Source organism: Triturus cristatus, chromosome 8 (assembly GCF_964204655.1).
Source record: "Triturus cristatus chromosome 8, aTriCri1.1, whole genome shotgun sequence".
NCBI lineage: Eukaryota > Metazoa > Chordata > Amphibia > Caudata > Salamandridae > Triturus > Triturus cristatus.
In genome coordinates, this window is record NC_140591.1 from 1,272,231,084 (window position 1) to 1,272,250,487 (window position 19,404).

Below are 19,404 nucleotides of genomic sequence, written 5' to 3' on the forward strand. Positions count from 1 at the left end.
GGCTGGTCTTTCATCTTCAATATTTCTTGGACTTGATGTTCCGATCTGCATTGGCTCTACTGAGAAGTAGATAATCAAAGAAACAACAATTCCCTTTGTATATATTTGAACACACTGCTAGTAACACATGCACCATTCATCCAAGCATACCAATATCACCAGAGAATATCAACCGTTCACCACAAGCCAATATACAGATGTTTTATTTAGTGAAATTCAGTTAAAAAGTCATATAAAAAGTACATAGGATACAAAAACATAAATTGTTGCAACAGAGTGGCTTCCAAAGTTGAGAATCACATCAAAAAGGTCATACACATAATTAAAAATCACTGCAAATGAACATGGGAGAGTATAATAGACATCAATATTTTGTCATTCTTTATCACTAATCAAACAGAAATTCATGGTCAAACCACTAGTTTGTACAATTTCTTTTTTGACCAAGATAAAGTTGATTTAATGCTTTTGTAGCAGCAGCGCGATGCGTTTCAGTGGGTTAAAATGATCCGACCACCTTCTTCAGGAGGAAAGACTTGGTATCTCCCACAACTTTAAATCTATTGTAAAAACATTGTAAAAAACCACATTTCAAAATCCATGATTATACAACATATCTTCTTCGCATTACAATACATTGCATAATATGTACGCCATTGTGCCAGTGCAAATTGCTACCAGTATGCCTTAAAAATTCTAGTATAATGCTCTGAAGAACATATAGTGAACCTAGTTTTAAACAAAAACTCTTGTGATTTTGGAATCTCAACTTACATCCTCACACATTATATCAATTCCAAATACACAATCGGATGTCACATTCAATCACATTCATTGTTCTGGATCCCACACTGCAAAGGCAGTTATGAAGGTAAACCCACGGGAAATAGTGATGTGTTATCAATCAATGCTCTTGGGACCTGGATCCTCAAGGTCAAGGGACACCCATATGTTTCAAGGATTCGCCCATCAGATCTAGGGCTCTCTCTATGAGCCTAAAGGATAACATAAAAACACATATGTAATATTCCACACTTTGTGGTGGGATATTTCTTTGTTGTCACAGTTGAATTAGTTTAATCCTATGGACGGTTTCATTTCATTGCGATTGGAATCCGACTTTGCATTGAGTGTCATTAGGAAGAGAAATGTTCATGATCTTATCTTGACACGTGGGTATGAAGTGTTGCTTCATCAAGAAAAAACTATTTCAATGTAATGTTGTTCAACACATGAGTAATCAAATGGGTTGATCCTAGAGACTGTTGGTGCTCAATCATTTTGTAGGCCTTTTTGTTGCTCAGAAAATCTGCCCATTAGGTTGAAGCAACACAGAAACAATACTCTATTTGAAAGAGATTGGACCGACAACGTCAAGTCTCGATCCAAAATGCCCCGTAGGCCAAGATGTTCTAATCTTACAATTCAGGTTTAACAAGAGTAATGTGAACTTCCACACTTTTAAAACCCTCTGCCAATCTTATAACAATAACATGTAGGTTAGAGTAGACCCCAGAAAGAGGTTTGGAACAGAGAAACTATGACTTTGAATATCATCAAACCGCCTGGTTGCACAGCTGGGCTTTAGATGCACTGCAGAAGAGTTGATATCTAAAGACAAGAGAATAATTTTAGTTTGACTATCGTATAGAATTTGGCATTTACCATTCTGATAGTTCATATTTTATACCTGCTGACACTCTTTGTATTACCCACTGTCTATTCTGGAATTAAACTTGATATTTATCCTGAACTGCAGTATAATTAAAGTTTATATGATAATTGTGAACACCACAAATATGCACTGTTTGCTAAAGAAAGCATCTTTCAACATTATGTGATAATGTTTTGTGGGTTTGATTAATTTCAGTGTAAAAAATGGATAACATCTGAGCCACAGGTCTCATATAAATTGTCAACAGTAAAGGGGACATGGGAGATCCCTGCTTTAATTAATATTTTAATACCATGCTTGTTCTAACACCAATATAAAGTCTGTACAAGATGTGATTCCACTGACTCTTCTGGCAGAAACAACGCAATAAAAAATAGATTTCTTAATCCAAACACTTACCCCCTTGTCCAAATGAATGACTTTGAAAATAAATGCAAGTCTATATCCTTAAATGAGTGAGGTGCCAAAATCCTTCTCTGACTCAAAAAATGTCTTTTGTTGACTTCTCAGAATAACAGGCTGTGAAGATTCCAACTTCTATCCAGCAAGTGCCGGCTACACTAACTCTTTCACGATGGCCTAGCAAAGATGCCATAAAACACTAGGAAATTAGCTATAGTGAGTCCCTCTGGGAGGTGAGGATTCCATCTAGGTGGAGCGCACACTCAGTAGTGTAAAGAAAATTGAGGCCCCCCTGCAAAGTACATGGAGGGCCCTCCCTCCGGAGTCATTCAGGAGCTATCAGGCCTGGGTACTGTGCTGAGGGGGCCCCTGGAGCTCAGCCCCACTGCACCACAGGGGCTGCGGGGACTTTGTTATGCCAATGCCCACACTCTGTGCTCGCCCCTGAAGATGCACATGCTCAGGGGATTCAGAGTAGAGTGTCACACAGTGCTAGCACGCTGTGGGAATCACATGATTCACTGCATCCTGACATTGTGCTGCAATTAGACCACAGCAAAGATACACAAGTGTACAGTTACTAAGTTTTTGCTCAGGCATTTGTGTGGTGCAACACAACCCAAAACAGAACAAGGGTTACCATACATGATAAAAGCTCAAAACTGCAGCACACAAATGCACTGCGCCACGTGAGCACCCCCGCAAAGCTTGGTAAATATGCCGCATAGTTTTTTGTTTTTTTTAACTTTATTTATCATTTTGTCACAAAGGTAACAACATATGCATTAATGTTCACAGTCATCATCAGCAGTTAACAAAGAGGCAAGTATGGTCATGTAGGTGCATGTTATGAATATAAACAACGGGAAGGTCAAGCCCAGCGTCAATGCAACAGCTCTTACAGTTCAGTTCATACAATCAGGGGAGTGCATCTCCTCATTACAATATGGCATCGTCACAGCCAGAAACATAGTATACAAAAGGTGTAAACATGTTACAGGATACACTCAGGAAGGGCCGGGTATCAAACACAGCGGTGGTTAGATTGTGAACTCGAACCCAGCTACCCAACCCCTGTGGGAAATATGCCTTGCTCTAGCTGTGAGGCAGAGTCTCGCTGTTGAGATGCGAGGTATGTTCTGAAAGGACCACATATGTCTCTGGGACGGGATGAAGAGGACACTGTGATGGAATATACCTCACTCTTCGTGTTGCAGGAAGCCAAGCTACCCATCCACCTCTGAACTGTGGGAACTGTCTTGCGGCCCCAGTGTATAGCCACTTCTCGCTTGACCAACAAGAAACTAAGGGCCGCAAACTTCCGAACTTTTTTTGGAAAGTTCGCCACGTAGCCCAGTAGCGTAATTTTGGGTATAGGGTCAAGTGATAAGTTGATCATGTCGCACAGTGTCTTGTGTACAGTCTCCCAGTATGGTTGCAAGTGTGGGCATGTCCATGCTAGGTGTGCGAAGTCGGCCTGAGGGGCCGCGTATTTGTGACAGGAGTGGGGTCTGGACGGGTCTAGTTTTGAACTCTGGCAGGTGTGATGTATATTCTGCGCAGAAACTTGAAGTGTAGTAATTTGTGTCGGCTGTTGAGGGAGACATCTTTCGTGACTGCGCAGCAAGTAGCCCATTGGTCATCTGTGATCGGGTGACCCAAATCCCCTTCCAAGTCCCTACGGATCTTGTCATCGTTGACGGGGATGAGCCTTGTACATGCTTTGTATAGTTTGGAGATAAAGTGGGCACCCAGCTCACTCTCAATAATCAACGATAAGGGGGCGAACGATTCTGGTTCAAGGGGAAAGCCGGGCAGTGTGGCTTGCATAGCTGATTGAATCCGACCCAGCACAAACTTGTCCATGAATGTGGCATTAGGGAAGCGGGCGTCATCACCCACCGTAAAGGCATGGCCATCCACGAATAAGTCCCCTGCTTTTGTAATAGTAAATTTGGTCAAGGTGCATTGCACTCTCCGCTCACCCGTAATTGGTAGCCCACGGGCATTAGGGAGTGGCAATGCTGTTGAGTACAGAGTAGCCGTGTTGGTGACCCGCCGAAGCTTCTCCCAGGCCCAACAGGTTGTGGAGACTGTCTGAATGTCATTTGGGTCTCTGGGGAGGCCTTTGGGTAGGACCGTGGATAATTGTTTGGGGAGGATTAGGTCAGACTCTGGGCGAAGGAAAGGGATCCTGGCGTCCGGGTGATACCAAGCATATGCTTAGCTGCATTGAGCTACTAAATAATACAAATGGAGATCCGGCACCCTGCATTCGCCTCTATCCTAAGGGAGAGAAAGCACTTGCCAGCGAACTCGGGCCCATTTATCACCCCAAACCAACCGTATAAAGTGCGATCTGAGCATCGAGAAAAAACTGTTTGGAAGGGGTACAGGAATATTGTTGAAAAGGTATAAAAATTTGGGGAGGACGACCATCCTAATGATGGCCACCCTGCCTGCAATAGACAGCGGTAACCTCAGCCATCTGTCAATTTGTGTCGTGAGGGTGTTGATTGCTTGTCCATAATTGAGGCGAACGATCTGCTCTGTGTCTAAGTGGATATGGATGCTTAAATATTTAACAGAGTCAGCACACCATTCCAGTGGGAATTCACACTCCCAAGGTGTTGTGCTAGGTGTTAAGGGGAAAATCACTGACTTGTGACACTTAATACCAAGACCAGAATGCTGACCAAAGTGGAGTATCTCTTGTATGAGGGGTTCTCGGTTGACCTGTGGCTCCCTAACATAGAGAATGGTGTCGTCCGCATAAAGCGAGACAAGGAGGAGGCCTGTGTTGAATTGCAGGCCTCTCTGTAAGTGTTTTTCTTGAAAGTGTCTGATTAAGGGGTCCATAGCAAGGATAAACAATAAAGGCGACAACGGAAAGCCTTGGCGTGTGCCGCGAGATAGGGAGAAGGGCCGGGAGAGTGTACCATTTAACCAGAGATGTGCCATTAGGAGGCGGTAAATTAGCGCCGTGGTTGCCATGAAACCCATAGGCATTCCCATACGGCGCATGACTGACATGAAAAAGGGCCACTCTAAAGAGTCGATGGCCTTTTCTGTGTCAAGTAGAATTGCGGCCGCTGGTACTTCTGGATTTCTTCTGTGTAGTACGGAAAAAAGAGTTCTGAGGTTTAACGATGTGGAACGGTGGGGAACAAAGCCAGATTGAGCAGGCGAGATGATAAATTCTATTAATTGAGACAGACGCCCAGCGATAATTTTAGCAAGGATTTAATAGTCTAAATTTAAGAGCGACAGGGGCCTGTATGAGCCACAGAACTGCAGGTCTTTGCGAGGTTTGGGGAGAAGAATTATGACCGCCTCGCAAAGGGTGGGTGGTAATATTTGTTTCTCAAGGGCCTCTGCATATACCTCAATAAGTTGCGGCGCCAGTAAATCTTTATAGGCTTTGTAGAAGTCACTGGTGAACCCGTCCAGCCCAGGGGCGGAAGATGACCGGAGGGTGTCAATAGCCCCGAGTACCTCATTTTCGGAGATGGGTTCCGCCAAGAAATCCTGCATGTTCTTCTCGAGATATACTAACTCAATCTCAGATAGGTAGGATTCTTGGACGGCGTGATCCCTCCCTATTTTGGAGGTATATAAAGTTTTGAAATAGGCCAGAAATTTGTCACAAATTTCCTATGTGTCAGAAAGCAACTGGCCAGTGGATGACAATAATTCAGTAACGTAGCACCCGCCCTGGCCTTATGCTCTCCCCATATCATTTTGCAGTTTGGTATTTGCCCAGAAAGAGAATCTCCCGTTCTGCAGTGTCCCTATAATCTGTGAGAAGGGACACGTGCTTCCTGTCAGTGTCTGGGTTGCGCGTTTGTATCTGGGTGTTGTCCAAGTCAACTAGCTCGCGTTCTAAGCAGGACAGTGTGGTGCGCAGATCGCGGAGCACCCCGGCATGCTTAGCAATACATACCCCCCTTATGGATTCCTTGAACCCCTCCCAAAGAACCGCCCATGTGTCTACGGAGCCGGTGTTTATAGCAAAGTACTCTTCAATTGCCTCACGTATTTCATTTTGAAACAGGTTATCCTCGAGGGGATGGCCCGGGAAGCGCCATTGCTTCTCAAACCCTTCCGAGCGGGGGACCTTGAGAAATAGCAACACAGGAGAATGTTCTGACTATGTCCTCGGGAGTGTCCTGATTGAGTGATACCACTGGAGATACTTGGGGAGAGCAATCAATAATCAATTCTGGTCCAGGTGTTGTGGTAACCTGCATAGTCAGTGAATTCTGTGAGGGAGGGATTGCATGTGCGCCATATTTCTAGCAGAGAGAGTTGCTTGCATAGGGACAGGAGAGCACGGCGCACTCAGCGTTTAGAATCTGAGGAGATGGAGGTGCTATCTAGGGCCAGGTCAGGGATAATATTGAAGTCCCCTCCTACTAAAAAATCCATGGGGCCCAGTTTTAAGAGCTGAGGGAGCAATGAGTGAAAGAAGTCTGGCGAGTGACTGTTCGGGTCATATACGCATACCAGTGCCACCCCGTGTCCCATCAATGTCCCAATGACAATGGTAAATCTGCCCTCCTCGTCGTTTACAACCGTGCGGAGGCTGAAGGGACCCGCTTGTGTATGAGAATGGCTGTACCTCTGGCGTAGTTGCTAAAATTGGCAAAATATCTGTGCGCACCCCAGTTGGAAGTGAAAGGGGTGGAGTCAGATGCGGGCAGGTGCGTTTCCTGTAGAAAGGCAATGTCGACTTTATGTCGCAGCAAATAGTGTAGCACATGCCATTTCTTGCGGTTGTCATTAAGGCCCCGGACGTACCATGACATCAGAGATGAGTCCTAGGGGCCCCCAATGCTACCTAGCTGGGCCATTTATGGGTCTGAACAAGAATGATAAACGCATTTAGCAGTAATGCAATGTGGACCTTGACTGTGACCAAACACATGAGCAAACAAACGTGACCAAATAATAGCGATTGTCCCCCCCACCCCCACCCAGCCTCACTGCCCAACAAGTAAGGCACAACCAAAATTGACAAATATACCAAAAGTACCAATCGACTTAACAAGGAAGTGCAAAAAATCCCCAAAAGGTACATCCGCAAATTCGAAAATAAAACCACGGTGTACATCAGCGTGGGGTGGCAACACCACGTCAGTCAACCAGCTATATGAAGCATTGAATGATGAAGTGTAATATGACAAAGTTCTCCTGAACCGGTAGAAAAGGAAACAGCAGGGTGAGATCAGCCAGAGCCAGTCTCAGAGAAAAGTTCCATACTGGCATCAGAGCCGCAGTGTGGAGGGGAGGGTCTAACGCCATCCGCAACTGTCGGAGTGTTTTGCTTGTGCGTGCGGCAGAATTCCTGCACCTCCGTGGGGCTGTCAAAGATGCGGGCCCTGCCGTTGACTTCCACTCGCAGTTGTGCGGGATGTAGCATGCCGTACTTTAGGCCAAGGTTCCTGAGTGTGGCTTTGACTCCATTGTACTTGCGGTGGGCCTCCTGGACCATGATGGTGAAGTCCGGGCAGAGTAATAACTTAGAGCCCTGACATATGGTATCACCTCGTTCACGAGTGAGGCGCAGTGCAGTGTCCCAGTCCCTAAAGTTCATGACTCGTGCAATGATGGGCCTTGGTGGGAAGCCTGGGTTGGGCTTGGCGCCCAGCGTGCAGTGGGCCCGCTCCACCACGAAGCCTGGGGTGAAGGAGTCTCTCCTGAACATTTCAGCCAACAGTGTCTCCACAAAGACGTCCATACGGCCCGTTGCGGTGGGCTCTGGCACACCCAAAATACGTATGTTGTTCCGCCGACTGTGCGCCTCCAGGTCTTCGTTTTTAATTGCCACGTTTTTGAGGATGCGTTCTACGCGTTCAAGCCTTTTAAGGGATTGCGTCATGCCGTCTTCGATGTCAGATATGCGGGCTTCTGCGATGTCTAGGCGTCTATCATGCACCTGGAGTTTAGCACCCAGATCTGCGAGATTCTTGTCTAGGGCATCAAACCTACCATCAAGAGGTCTGAATCCCGCTCTCATCTCTCGCAGCAGCGAGCCAGCCGACTCGCTGGGTAGTCAAGACGCTTTGCTTCTTGTCTGCCCTCCGCCATGCCTGAACCTCTCCAAGGGGCTGTGTCGGCAAGTTTCTCGAAAGGAAGGGTCCTCTGTTTAGGGTCTTTGAGGTCCATGCTGCTCTCCTGTACACTAGGATGGCCCAGGGTGTAATCAAAATCCGAAGGCAGGGTCCAGAGCGCGCACCCAGCAGAGTAGACCCAAGACCGGAGGGGGGGGCAAGCTCAATTTCCCACCCAGAGGGCAGGTAGTGCAGACTGGATGTGAGAAAAATCCGCTAAATGTGGGGAGCTGCGAGAGCACAGAGGGGCCAATGTGCACCAAGGCAGCCCAGTAGGAGAAATAGTGACTGGCGCCAATGGTGGATGTGGCTGGCGTGGAGGCCAAACTTGAATGTGCAGCATGGTCGCAGGCGGTGGACAGCTGGCGCTTGTGGCGAGACGGGGCCCACTTTCGGAGGGGTGCGGATTGCACTGATCACAAGGTATGTGGGCTGTGGTAGTGGTAGAGATCAGTCCTGGAGTGTGAGTCACCGCTGCTCTGTAGGCCCAATGGAAGCGGTCGCTCGTCTGACCAGCAGTAGCAGCATCTGGGGGAGGCGCCCGGGCGTAGGCAATAGTGCTACCCCAGCTGATCACTTGCAATAAGCCCGCAAATAGCCCGGAGGCCGCCACTGGATGACACTTGTGGGCCCTGTCCCCGCGGTGTCCAAGGAAATACAGAGGGGCTCACGCGGGCCTGGCAGAGATCGAGCGCAGGGAGGGCAGCGTGTCAACAAGCCCCTCGCCCGGCGCTCTCACCGTCCTCTTAGCCCTTTCTGTCGTGGCCAAATGCAGTTTCCGGGCTCGCACTCCTCCTACGAGCGTCTGTTGATGCAGACAGTCACCGTCGCTATTATGCAGATCCCTGACCGTCCAATGTCGAAGATCTTGGTTGCGGCGGCTCCGTTTTGCAAGCGGGCAAGTTCTCTGGGCGCAGGAATCGCTCATGGGTCGAGTACCGGCAGGCTCATGGCGACCAGCCCCGTTTTCGTGGGGGATGTCAGCTACGTAGCTGGAAAGGCTTGCGGAGCTTCCATGCTGTGCGGCCATCTTGGTCCGCGGCTTGGCCACGCCCCCCAAGTATGCCTCATAGTTAACAAAACATGGTGGGATGTTGTGTTTAAAGAGAAAGAGGGAAGCGTCCTCTTCCCTTTTTAAACAAGCATCTGCAATGCAATAGGTCTCGCAATTACGCGAGTTTGAGCTATTGGCATTGTAAATGACAATGCCTTTTATTTATGTTTTGTTTTTTAAAACAAAAATAAAAGGCATTGTAATTTACAATGCCAAGAGCTTAAACTATCGCAAATGCAAGACCTATTGCATTCCAAAGGCTTGACCCTCCTGCCCTCCTGCAGTAAGAAACACATTAAAGAAAATAATGCTTACAGACTAAAGAAGACGTACAGTGTAACAACCGAAATAAAAGGGCCATTCGCCATGGGAGGTTACAAAGGAAGACAAGGCGGTACTAAGGAGGGACTAACAAGCCTATTAACAAATAAGAAGACAGCATTCGCGAAGGACAATGACAAAAGCCAATGACCAATTTGGGCGGAGAGTGGGTGGGGCTTCAAGTACATATAGCATGGCTCGCAGACCAGAGCATGTGCTGCCCAAGCTCAACCTAAAAAAAACTGTTCCTTGTAGTAGTGGTTGTATATTGCCCATGGGGGGATGAAAGAGTAATCCCATCCTATTGCATCATAGATGATGAAAATGAAGGATGGGGCTTAGTTGGGGTCAGAAGGGGCTCCCGCAGCCCTACATCCATAGGTGGCAAGGTAGCGGGGTTCATGCATGGAGCCAATGGCTCAAATTAATTCCTATGCAGAAAATCCCCATGGGAGGGTTTCAAGAGAAAAGAAGATGGTGCCTTTCTATGCCCCCCCCCCCCCTTCTGTGCCCCCTACCCACCAGGAGAACATCAGCCATCATGACCAAGTACTCGCCTCGTGCGTGAGAGAGAAATTCTCTATAAGAATCCTAAGTCATCGATAAGATATGTGTTTTGTAATCACCCTCCTACCTTGCCAATCAGTTTTAGCAGGGAGGGACAGAGGCTCGCTTTGTCAGGGGGGAGGAAAGTGAAATGAAAAGTGCTCAGGGGGTGAAAGTGAAATGAAATCTTACACAATATGTGCCCCAGCCATTCTCGCAAAGCTGTGGCGACTCGAGCGGTACAAATGACAGACAGCTCGTTATCTTTGGCAGTATTGCAATTTATTCTGTAACATTTTCAAAGTATATTTCTGCAATTGTTCCCCGTTTGCACTTTTCTCTCGTTTTCTCTACTTGAAAATGTGAATTTGAGGACCATTGATGGAACAAGCTGTGGGTAAAACTTCTTAAAGTGTTGCTTTCCTCGTTTGCTTTTTGTAAACGTATTCTTACCCGCCTGGAGGAAAACTATTGGAACGCTGCAGCTGTGATTTCACATTTTTTCTAGAGTATTCTCCCTTCAAATAGCAATAGTTTTCCTTCTAAGTGGCCAAGACAGCCGCTCTGATAAATACCATTTAGGGTCGTCGAAAACTTCGTTGAGAAGCGGTCAGTAAAGAACCGAAGCAAATCATATTTTAGATGTGCTGGGGCGCCACACGCTATCTGCCAAGATTACCAAAGAATTACCCATTCGTGTAAAACAGCATGAATGTGCATGCTTCCTGAAAGTGAAAGGGCTGTGTGCATTCCCCCTTAAAAATCTATGCACTAGAGAGGCCAATATTTCAGAGGAGTGTTCTTCGAGACAGCCCCGCTGCACTAGGAGGCTGATGTTGAACATCTGGAGCTCGGCTCCTGCTGCTTGCTTTAAAAAGCCAGCACGGCGCACCCCTGCTCATTCTACGCCAGGGCACGAGACGACATGACGCTCCTGCACCTCTGCCTGCTCGTGCCGCTGGTCGCCGTGGCCTGGGGCCAAGACTACTACTACTATTCCCACCAGCAGGACTACAGCCAGGATGACCAGTGGGTCAACCTGTTCAGGCAGGGCTTCAACTTCCAGTGCCCCCATGGGCAGGTGGTGGTGGCCGTACGGAGCACCTTCAGCAAGAAGGAGGGGTCGGACCGGCAGTGGCACTACGCCTGCATGCCCACGCCGCACGGCCTCGGGGAGCCCACCGAGTGCTGGTGGGAGGACATCAACCGAGGAGGGACCGAATGGTGAGGCGCTTTCTTTGCTTCCTTCGTAGGGGTGTTTCTCCTTCAGAACCGTTTCTCAATCTCGGGGAAATGTCAGGAGTCCCATGTATCTGAAAGGCCTTTAAGCAGTGATAGAGAAGGCGTAAGGGCGCCAACAAACACCTCTGAGACTGAGCGCTGCTGCTGGGGGAACAGAAGTCGCCAAGTGCATGAGTCAGATGGCAAACATTTTGCTCGGTGACACTAGCTTGTACTCCAGGACTATAGCAGGTCCGGACTGGTGCTACTGGGCACAGGGTGATTTCCCAGTGGACTGGCAGTGTGGGGACCGGGATCACTGCTTGTGGGGTCCGGTTTAGTTGCTAGGGATGGGAGGCAGCGTTTCTTGCATGCAGCCTTCAGTGCTTTAAAAAGATACATTGTAAAACAGATTATTTTAAAGAGTGTTTCAAACTATTATTTCCCGTATTCGGGTGGTTTCTGTCGTCTGCAGGGTCTCCAGGAGCAGAGCTGATCTTTAGGGCTTTGGGGGATGGGGGTCAGGGGTCTGCAGTTACTTGCCTCAGGGGTCCAGTTCATATATGATAACAAGTCTTCAAAATTCAAAACGGTGTATTTTCTTATGATGTGATTTTTTCAAAAGATTTCAGTTTAGTATGTTAAATTGTACCATGGCATTGAGTGGTAGTTGTTAAAAGTAACACATTCTAATAGTGAACTTATAAACATTGATAAACATGTTCCACCACTATCCTGACGATGATGCTATTAGTGAACCAAGAGGAAGTTGTCTTTTGTCCCCTAAATGTGGCCTAGGGTGGTACTATATAAGAAATAACATGATAGTCTTTTGTTTTTGTGCAGCACCTCAATCTTATGTATTTCAAGGTGCTCTCATGCGATGATGAAGGAAAAGGAGGCACTGTGAAAAAAGTAACTGCCTAGGATCACACAATGTGGTCAAGTGAAAGCCAGGAGTGATGCAAGGTTTTTGTGCAATTCAGCCACCACAGTGTTATCCCATTCTCTCTCCCATTTTAGATCAAAACTTTATGCTTTGTGTTTAATTCTTGGAGGCACTGAACCAGTGCAATGTGTTAAATAGATCCAGGCTACACATATTTCTCAAGGATTAGTGGTGGTAGGGTTAGGGGAGGGTTAGGTTCTAATGCAAAAGCTAAGATGAAAACCAGAGCACCAACCCATACATAGTCAGTGCATTGAGACCGTTTGCTCCACTTAGATAAAAGTCTTTATTCATTGTAATCCGTTCTTGAAAAAGAGGTGAATAGAATTAAATAAAAGTAATTGAATTATATTTTACTAAAATGCAATCTCACTTTAATTTTTCAAATTGAAAAAAGTTACGATATTTTATAACTTCATATTAAATATGTTTTTGTATATTTTTACATTAAATAAAAAATGACGTATAGTTTTAACTGTTTTAAAATATTTAATTTAACATTATTTCATAGGGGTTATATTTTAGGTCCCAGCCGCCATTGATTTCTGTGGGAGGGTTTTGCAGTGCCAGTGGTTGACCATATGTGGTGCTGGACTTACTTCAGCTCTGAGATGGAGTAATTTACTATTCTTTTGGGATCCCTTTTTGGCTGTAGTAACTTTAGTAGGGCAGTTTGTGAATAGCAATGGGCTTGCTCTTTTGTAGGTGGAATCCCTCCTTACTACGCCCCATTTAACGAGATGTATTCCCTATTTTTCAAGTCCCTCCCACATGTACTGCTAAAATGTTTCTGTACTCTGACATGCCTTTCTGTATCTACCACAAAATACCCAGGTCCCTATTAGCGTAAGTACAAAGAGGGCCCTAATTGCATATGGATATTCCTCAAATATTTCCATTTCATTCCCATTTTAGATGTTTTGGTGCCAATTCACAAAGGCACCTAAGACTACATAAAAGAGTAGTACAGGAGTACAACGTCACATTCTTTAAAATGCCTTTGTGACTAGGGCCCAATGACTTTTCACCATCTCATTCCTAAAAATAAAGTGTATTTCTGTATACTCTACAGTCTGCTATGCATTGCCTTTGACCAGTAGCAGCCGGTGGTGGGAGTGCTGCGGGGAGGTGAGCCGGGGCGAGGGTGGAGCAGGCTGGGGTGTAGTAAACTATGGAATACGGCCCTACGGAGGTAAGTAAACAAATAAATAAATAAAACAAATTTCATTGCGCTCGCTGCATTGCCAAATGCAATGCAGAGTGCGCAACAACATTTGTTTTATTTATTTAATTGTTTACTTACCTCCGTTGGGCCGTATTCCATAGTTTACTACCCCCCACCCTGCTCCACCCCGCCCCGAAGCACTCCCACCACCGGCCGCTACTGCCTTTGACATTTTTTTTGTGCAGCGTACTGCACAACTTTTGATCTTTATGGAACCAGCTCTATACAGAAACCAGAGGTAGTGCTGTTGTTTAATGACAGATGAGGCCAGTTTTGTTTAGGTTGGAACACTTCACCATAAAAGATTAAAGACAGATCATTCCTAACATTTAATGGTTATGTTTATGTTTTATGATTATGCCTTCATCATATACGTTTAGACTAAAAGAGTAAAACCATGTGCAGACCAGCATCTCATATATGAATTTGTAATCTGTTACTTTGTAGAAAAAAACACATTGTCAACATATTTTAATACCGTAAAAAACATGGCTAATCAGTGAGGCACATTCTGGTTTCCTGGTTGCTGGAGGCCTTTCAAACCCTGCTCATTTCAACATTGCCAAACATTTCAGCAACGAAGAAGGAGCTCAGAAAAACTACCCTCGGAGTGGAACATGTTCAAATCAAATTAGCAACAGCCAAGCACAATAGTTAATCGTGAATGTTTTTGACTTCATGGTGGTTTTGGAAGTTGTGTAATGATAAGAATGTACATTTGAAATAGGTACTTTTTATTTAAAAAAAAAATAATCTGAATACATCCTGGGGGGGGGGGGGGCGGTGTTATGTGAGAAATGTGTGGGAATTGTATAGTGAGAGCTGGGAACAATTAAAGCTCTCTAAACGGTCTGACGCGTTTTATATATATTTTTAATTCCACACGCCCCCATGAGCTATCCACCCCCACCATCTCTGAGCCCACCCACCTCTGCTCCCTTCTACCCCGAGACCACTCACCCTGCACCCACTCACCAGGAGCCCGCTGACCCTGAGCCCACTCATCCTAAACTCATCCATCATATCTTTGCTCGACCTTCTACGCTTTTTGGGTAAAAAATGTCAGGACTCCCTTAACAAGAGAAAACCACAAAACCATCTCCAGTAGAAAGTATCATTTGTTTTCTGTGATGCAATTGCACCTATAACCATGGAAGCGTAGCACAATCTGTCAGAGCTGAGCTGAGAACTGTTCAATATTCTGCCCAAAGCAATTGGTGTGAAACCCCTGTATTAGGGGATCACTTGCCAGTAGCCATTCAAAGCCAGGGCAGTAGAAGTGAGACAGGTGAGAATGGATAGTGCACTGTGCCATGTCATGGGACTTGGTGCCTGATTACGAGTACAGCGGTCCATAGGACCGCTGTACTCACGGTGGAGGTGCGGTGGCGGTCGGGGACCGCCGCACCTTCAGTCCGACCGCCGAATTACAAGTTCAGCGGTCGGACCACCATGGGACCGCCGCGACCGACAGAGATCCATGATTCCATGCAGTTGCGTGGACGGTCAGGGAAAGCAATATGTCTCCACCGCCAAGCATATTATGACTTTTCCCACCACCAGCCTTTTCATGGTGGTGAGCACGCCATGGAAACTGTGGCGGTGGGGACAAGAAAGGGGGCCTTACAGGTGTATACACTGTTATTTGGAGAGTTTAGGTAACTTCGGAGTGAGAATGAAAATGTAAAATATGTATTACTGCTTCTTTACCGCAGGGGAGGTCCAGCAAGAATGAAAAGTCATGCTTTGTTGCCTTTTTGGGCTGGGTTGATAAACGATTCAATGTTGCAAAGCTCTTAAACAATACTATGTTGCTGGGTACCTCAACATTCCCCAATTACTTGACTTCTTCAAGCTATATTCAGACATCAGATTGCAGTTGTGATTCATCTGTAGAGGTCCTACACTGTGGACTCTATTCCCAAGTCACATTTTTGTGGGTGGTTTGGAGGGCATGGTTCAACCTCGTGGTGGTGTTCATTAGAGTTGGTGGGTCTTGAAAAAGTCCATTCAAACCAAGCTGAATGTCAAGTGGCGTATCTCCGGATGGTGCGTTACAGTGTTGGGTGTGCATCTTGAGGCCCTTCATCTAACCTGTGAGTTCTACCAGCATTGTCTGCGGAGCAATTGATTTTCTGCCATTCCTAAAGATGTTTTCGGTTGTGGTAAATGAAATTATAGTGCAATGGATGTGGCTCTTCTGTTTCTCATCTCTGGTGTATTGTTCCTTATCTAGGTTCTACTAAAAACATGTCACTCTTTCTTCTTGTGTTACTGTGTCTTGACAGTTCAAGCACACTTATTCCCTCCCTTGTACTATTTCTGTTGTTTTTGGTTTAAGTAGCAGAAATGTTGTGTCTGATGTTTCCAGCTCAATGTGCCTCAGATATTAGAGCTCCTCTGTCAACGTGTCTTCTGAGCCAGTGTCTTCCTGTCCCCTTGTTTGCCTGTCCCACCAGAGTTGTCTCTCAGGCTCCTTTTCTCAATGACTCCAGTTCCCTTGTTCTGTTCTGGGTTTCTTATCAGTACTTGAGACTCTATATCCCAAGCTCTCTGCGATATGGAAAGATGTAGACAGGCACACAAGGCAGAGCAGATAGGGAGGTAATCATAAATGTTCCCACCTCACCAGGATAGCTCTGCTATCGGTAACCAATGCAGACAAGCTGTCTGAAAATACTGAGAGATGCCTTTGCTGTCTTCAATGAGTATGATAGTGGCCAGCTGAGTTAGAGGAAGGTCTGCCAAGGGTGAAGGATAGTTCTCCATCTGTGGCAAGTGAGGGACAGCTGTGCTAATTGTGGCAAAAGGAGAGTAGTTCTGCTGTCTGTAACAAGTGAGAGATGGGCTAAGCCTATGTAGAGAAGTGTAAGCATTATTATAGAGAAAAAAGCAGAAGGTTGTACTGAGAGCAGCAATGCATCATTAGCATAATGGTCCATTATTTGACGTTGCAGCACAGATGATGGGAGTGGAGGTAATATATTCTAACCCAATCTTCCTTCACTAGCTCACACAGGTTAACATCACCAACAATGATTTATTTGTACCTTAAAATCACCAACGCAGACATACATTCAGGTACCATAATAACACCAGATGCATACAATTTGTTGAACCAGATTAGGCACAAAAAAGATTTTGTGTGTTGAAAGAAGAACATCTTTGTGTAAAAAATAAAGAGAAACAAAATAAAATAATACAGGTGAAATGCAAGTAAATAGTTAAGCTAAACAATTCAAAAGCAACATAAGCAGTGAATGAAGTAGTGTAAAGAATGAAGAGAGTAAAACGTTGATAAATGGTTGGCATTTTCAAAGCTCACCTCCACTCTTCTGACATAGGCATGCTAGGTTTTACACAAGAACAGTGTGGAGATATCAGTGGTTTAGAATGACAGACTAACAAAGAAACAATTACACCGTAGCTGGGAAAGTGTAAGGTGTTACCACACCTGGTAAATGTGCAGTGCGTGGTGTGGTAATTAAGTTACTTTCTCCTACACAAGTCAGGAACTGCATGCAGAATTTGTGTGTTCTTCACTGTAGTCATCATGAATGACAGTTTATCTCTTTTGGTATCCCAGTAAATGTTTAGGAGGTTAGACCTGTCAAAACTTACCAGATTAAAAATTGTGGAGGGCAATGTTTCCCACAAATCTCAGAAGTCCCATCCCTATGAAAACAAACGTTTTTGCAGGGATCAGACTTTACTCCTACTCTTAATCTGGCCTCAAGGAAGCCAAATATATTTGATATCTTTTCACAGGCAGGCATCAGCAAGAGTAGTCGTTTCTCTGATCTCCAGGCGGGCAGAGCGAGGGGAAGTTCACACACAGATCTCTGCATTGGATACTTTAAAGCCGCAGTTACTTCGCATCCTCTGCCTTGACTTAAGGCACCTCAGTTCTAACACCAACTGGGTTGGAATGTTAGATCCGAGTAGGGGGACCATTGATTAAAGAATTTAACGGTACCCCGTAGGTAGTTTTAATACACTCTTCACCACACACACCATTGAATCACCACACACCCACACTCATTATTATGGCTAACAAGAAAAGATTTCTGCTAAAGAGCCCTCTCGCGGGACCGTGGGGCGTTGTAGTGCCACCACCACGAGGAGCTTAGCTCGATGATGAAGCATGACACCCACATTGGTGTGTGAGGGCAACATTGTGCAATAAGGAAGATCCCCTCATTTTTCATACATTCCCTCCGCACCTCTTCAAAGGAACAGCTACCCTCTTTATGTTGAGATATTCCAAAATGGGAACATGGGTACTGGACCTTTAATTGCTGCCAGTCCCACCTTCTTGTGATTGATTAGAACGCACAGCCATATCATGTGGAAGAAGTCTGCATCTGGACTTGAACAACGGAAACAGGTGGGGGACTGTATCCTATCGTGTGCCATAATTTAACGGGTTTGACATAGGCACAGTGAAGATAGTTCAGCTGAATCGAGCTTAAGTGAGAGGATATGGTAACCTCACGAGGATCCATAAGGGCTAATTGCCAGTCTGTGTCATCCATGGAGACAATTCAGGCCTCCCACTCCCTCCTTAAGGGGGTGAAGACATCAGGGGCATTATTAGTCATAGTGCTGTACATACCTGTTACCCCATCCTTCTCTAGTTTCCCCATCAGTAACAGATCTTCCAATGGATTGTATTCCAAGAGTGTGACATGGTCCTCCTTATACATGGCAGGAGCATGTCTGACTAGCAGGTATTTGTGAAATTGGGCTTTGTAAAGTGCGTATTGTGTCTGGAGGTCCCGAAAGAACTTAATGTGATTTCCGGTCCAAATGTCACCCAAAGTTGATGTTATCCCTTGCCTCAAAGCCTTGGAGGCTGTTGATATTCCTTAGGCTGCGGCCCTGCCACAGTGGTGTCTGCTGGGTGAGTGTGTCCTGCACGTCATGGACCACAGCACCCACTGCCAAGCGAGGAAGACCACCTGCGTCACCTCCGGGAGACATTTGCGGTTTGGTTCTCCATAGAGCAGACCCATAATCCTATCTTGGTGTGATGAGGTTAGTTTGGCCCTACATGTTGGGTGTTCCCAGCCACAGGTGAGCCAGTCATTAATCACTAGTAGTTGTGTAGCAGGGTAGTAGAAATGGAGGTCCGCCATTGCCATACCCCATCATACATCAATAGTTGGTACGTATGCCACACTATGCGGAGTGGTTGGTTAACCCAGAGGAAGTTACAGGTCATGGAATTGAGGTCTCAGAATCAATGGTACGGTATCTACAAATGGAAATTGTGGAGGACATATAGGTAAAATGGGAGGACCATAATTTTAAGAGGGCCTACCATCCTAATATATTGAGTGAGAGAGCAGCCCAGCACTGAAGGTCTAATTTCGTTCACACAAGTAGAGGTCTCATGTTAAGTCCCCATGTCTGCTCGGGAATGAGGGCAATATGGATCCCTAGATATTTGAAGTTCAGCTGCCTTGTTGCTATAGAGGATTGCCATTGCATGGTTGCACTGTCTCTGTGGATCAGCACCAGCAGGGACTTACCTGAATTCACCCTGAGGAAGTAGGCCTCCTCTCACAGTGCGAGGAGGCGGAGGCAGCGCCGTCCTGTTAGTGGAGGTCTGCCAAGTAAAGTGGGATGTCTTTTTCATAGAATGCCATCCTGTCTTCCATGTAGCCCCCCATCCCCAGCCTTGCATCTGTTCTTCACATCTCACCAAGCATGTAAGGGCTTCAATGACGAATGTAAATAGGAGGGGTGTCAAGGGGCACCCCTCTCGGGTACCTCGACCTATGGGGAAGGGATCGGAGAGAGCCCCATTAACTAACACTCAGGCCGTGGGTCATAAATATAGAAGGTCGATGTAGATAACGATTTGGAGGTCGAGATCCATGTTAGTAGGCCCTC

General features: G+C 46.0%; 1 protein-coding gene across 1 annotated transcript in view; it reads left to right on the plus strand.

Moving 5' to 3' along the window:
- The first annotated feature begins 10,879 nt into the window (after positions 1–10,879).
- The window catches only part of DPT (dermatopontin), a 315,652-nt gene continuing 307,127 nt past the window's right edge, over positions 10,880–19,404 (plus strand). The window contains exon 1 of the mRNA XM_085622991.1: positions 10,880–11,335. Coding sequence (XP_085479117.1) covers positions 11,037–11,335 — 299 coding nt within the window. The 5' untranslated portion in view covers positions 10,880–11,036. The remainder of the gene's footprint in view (positions 11,336–19,404) is intronic.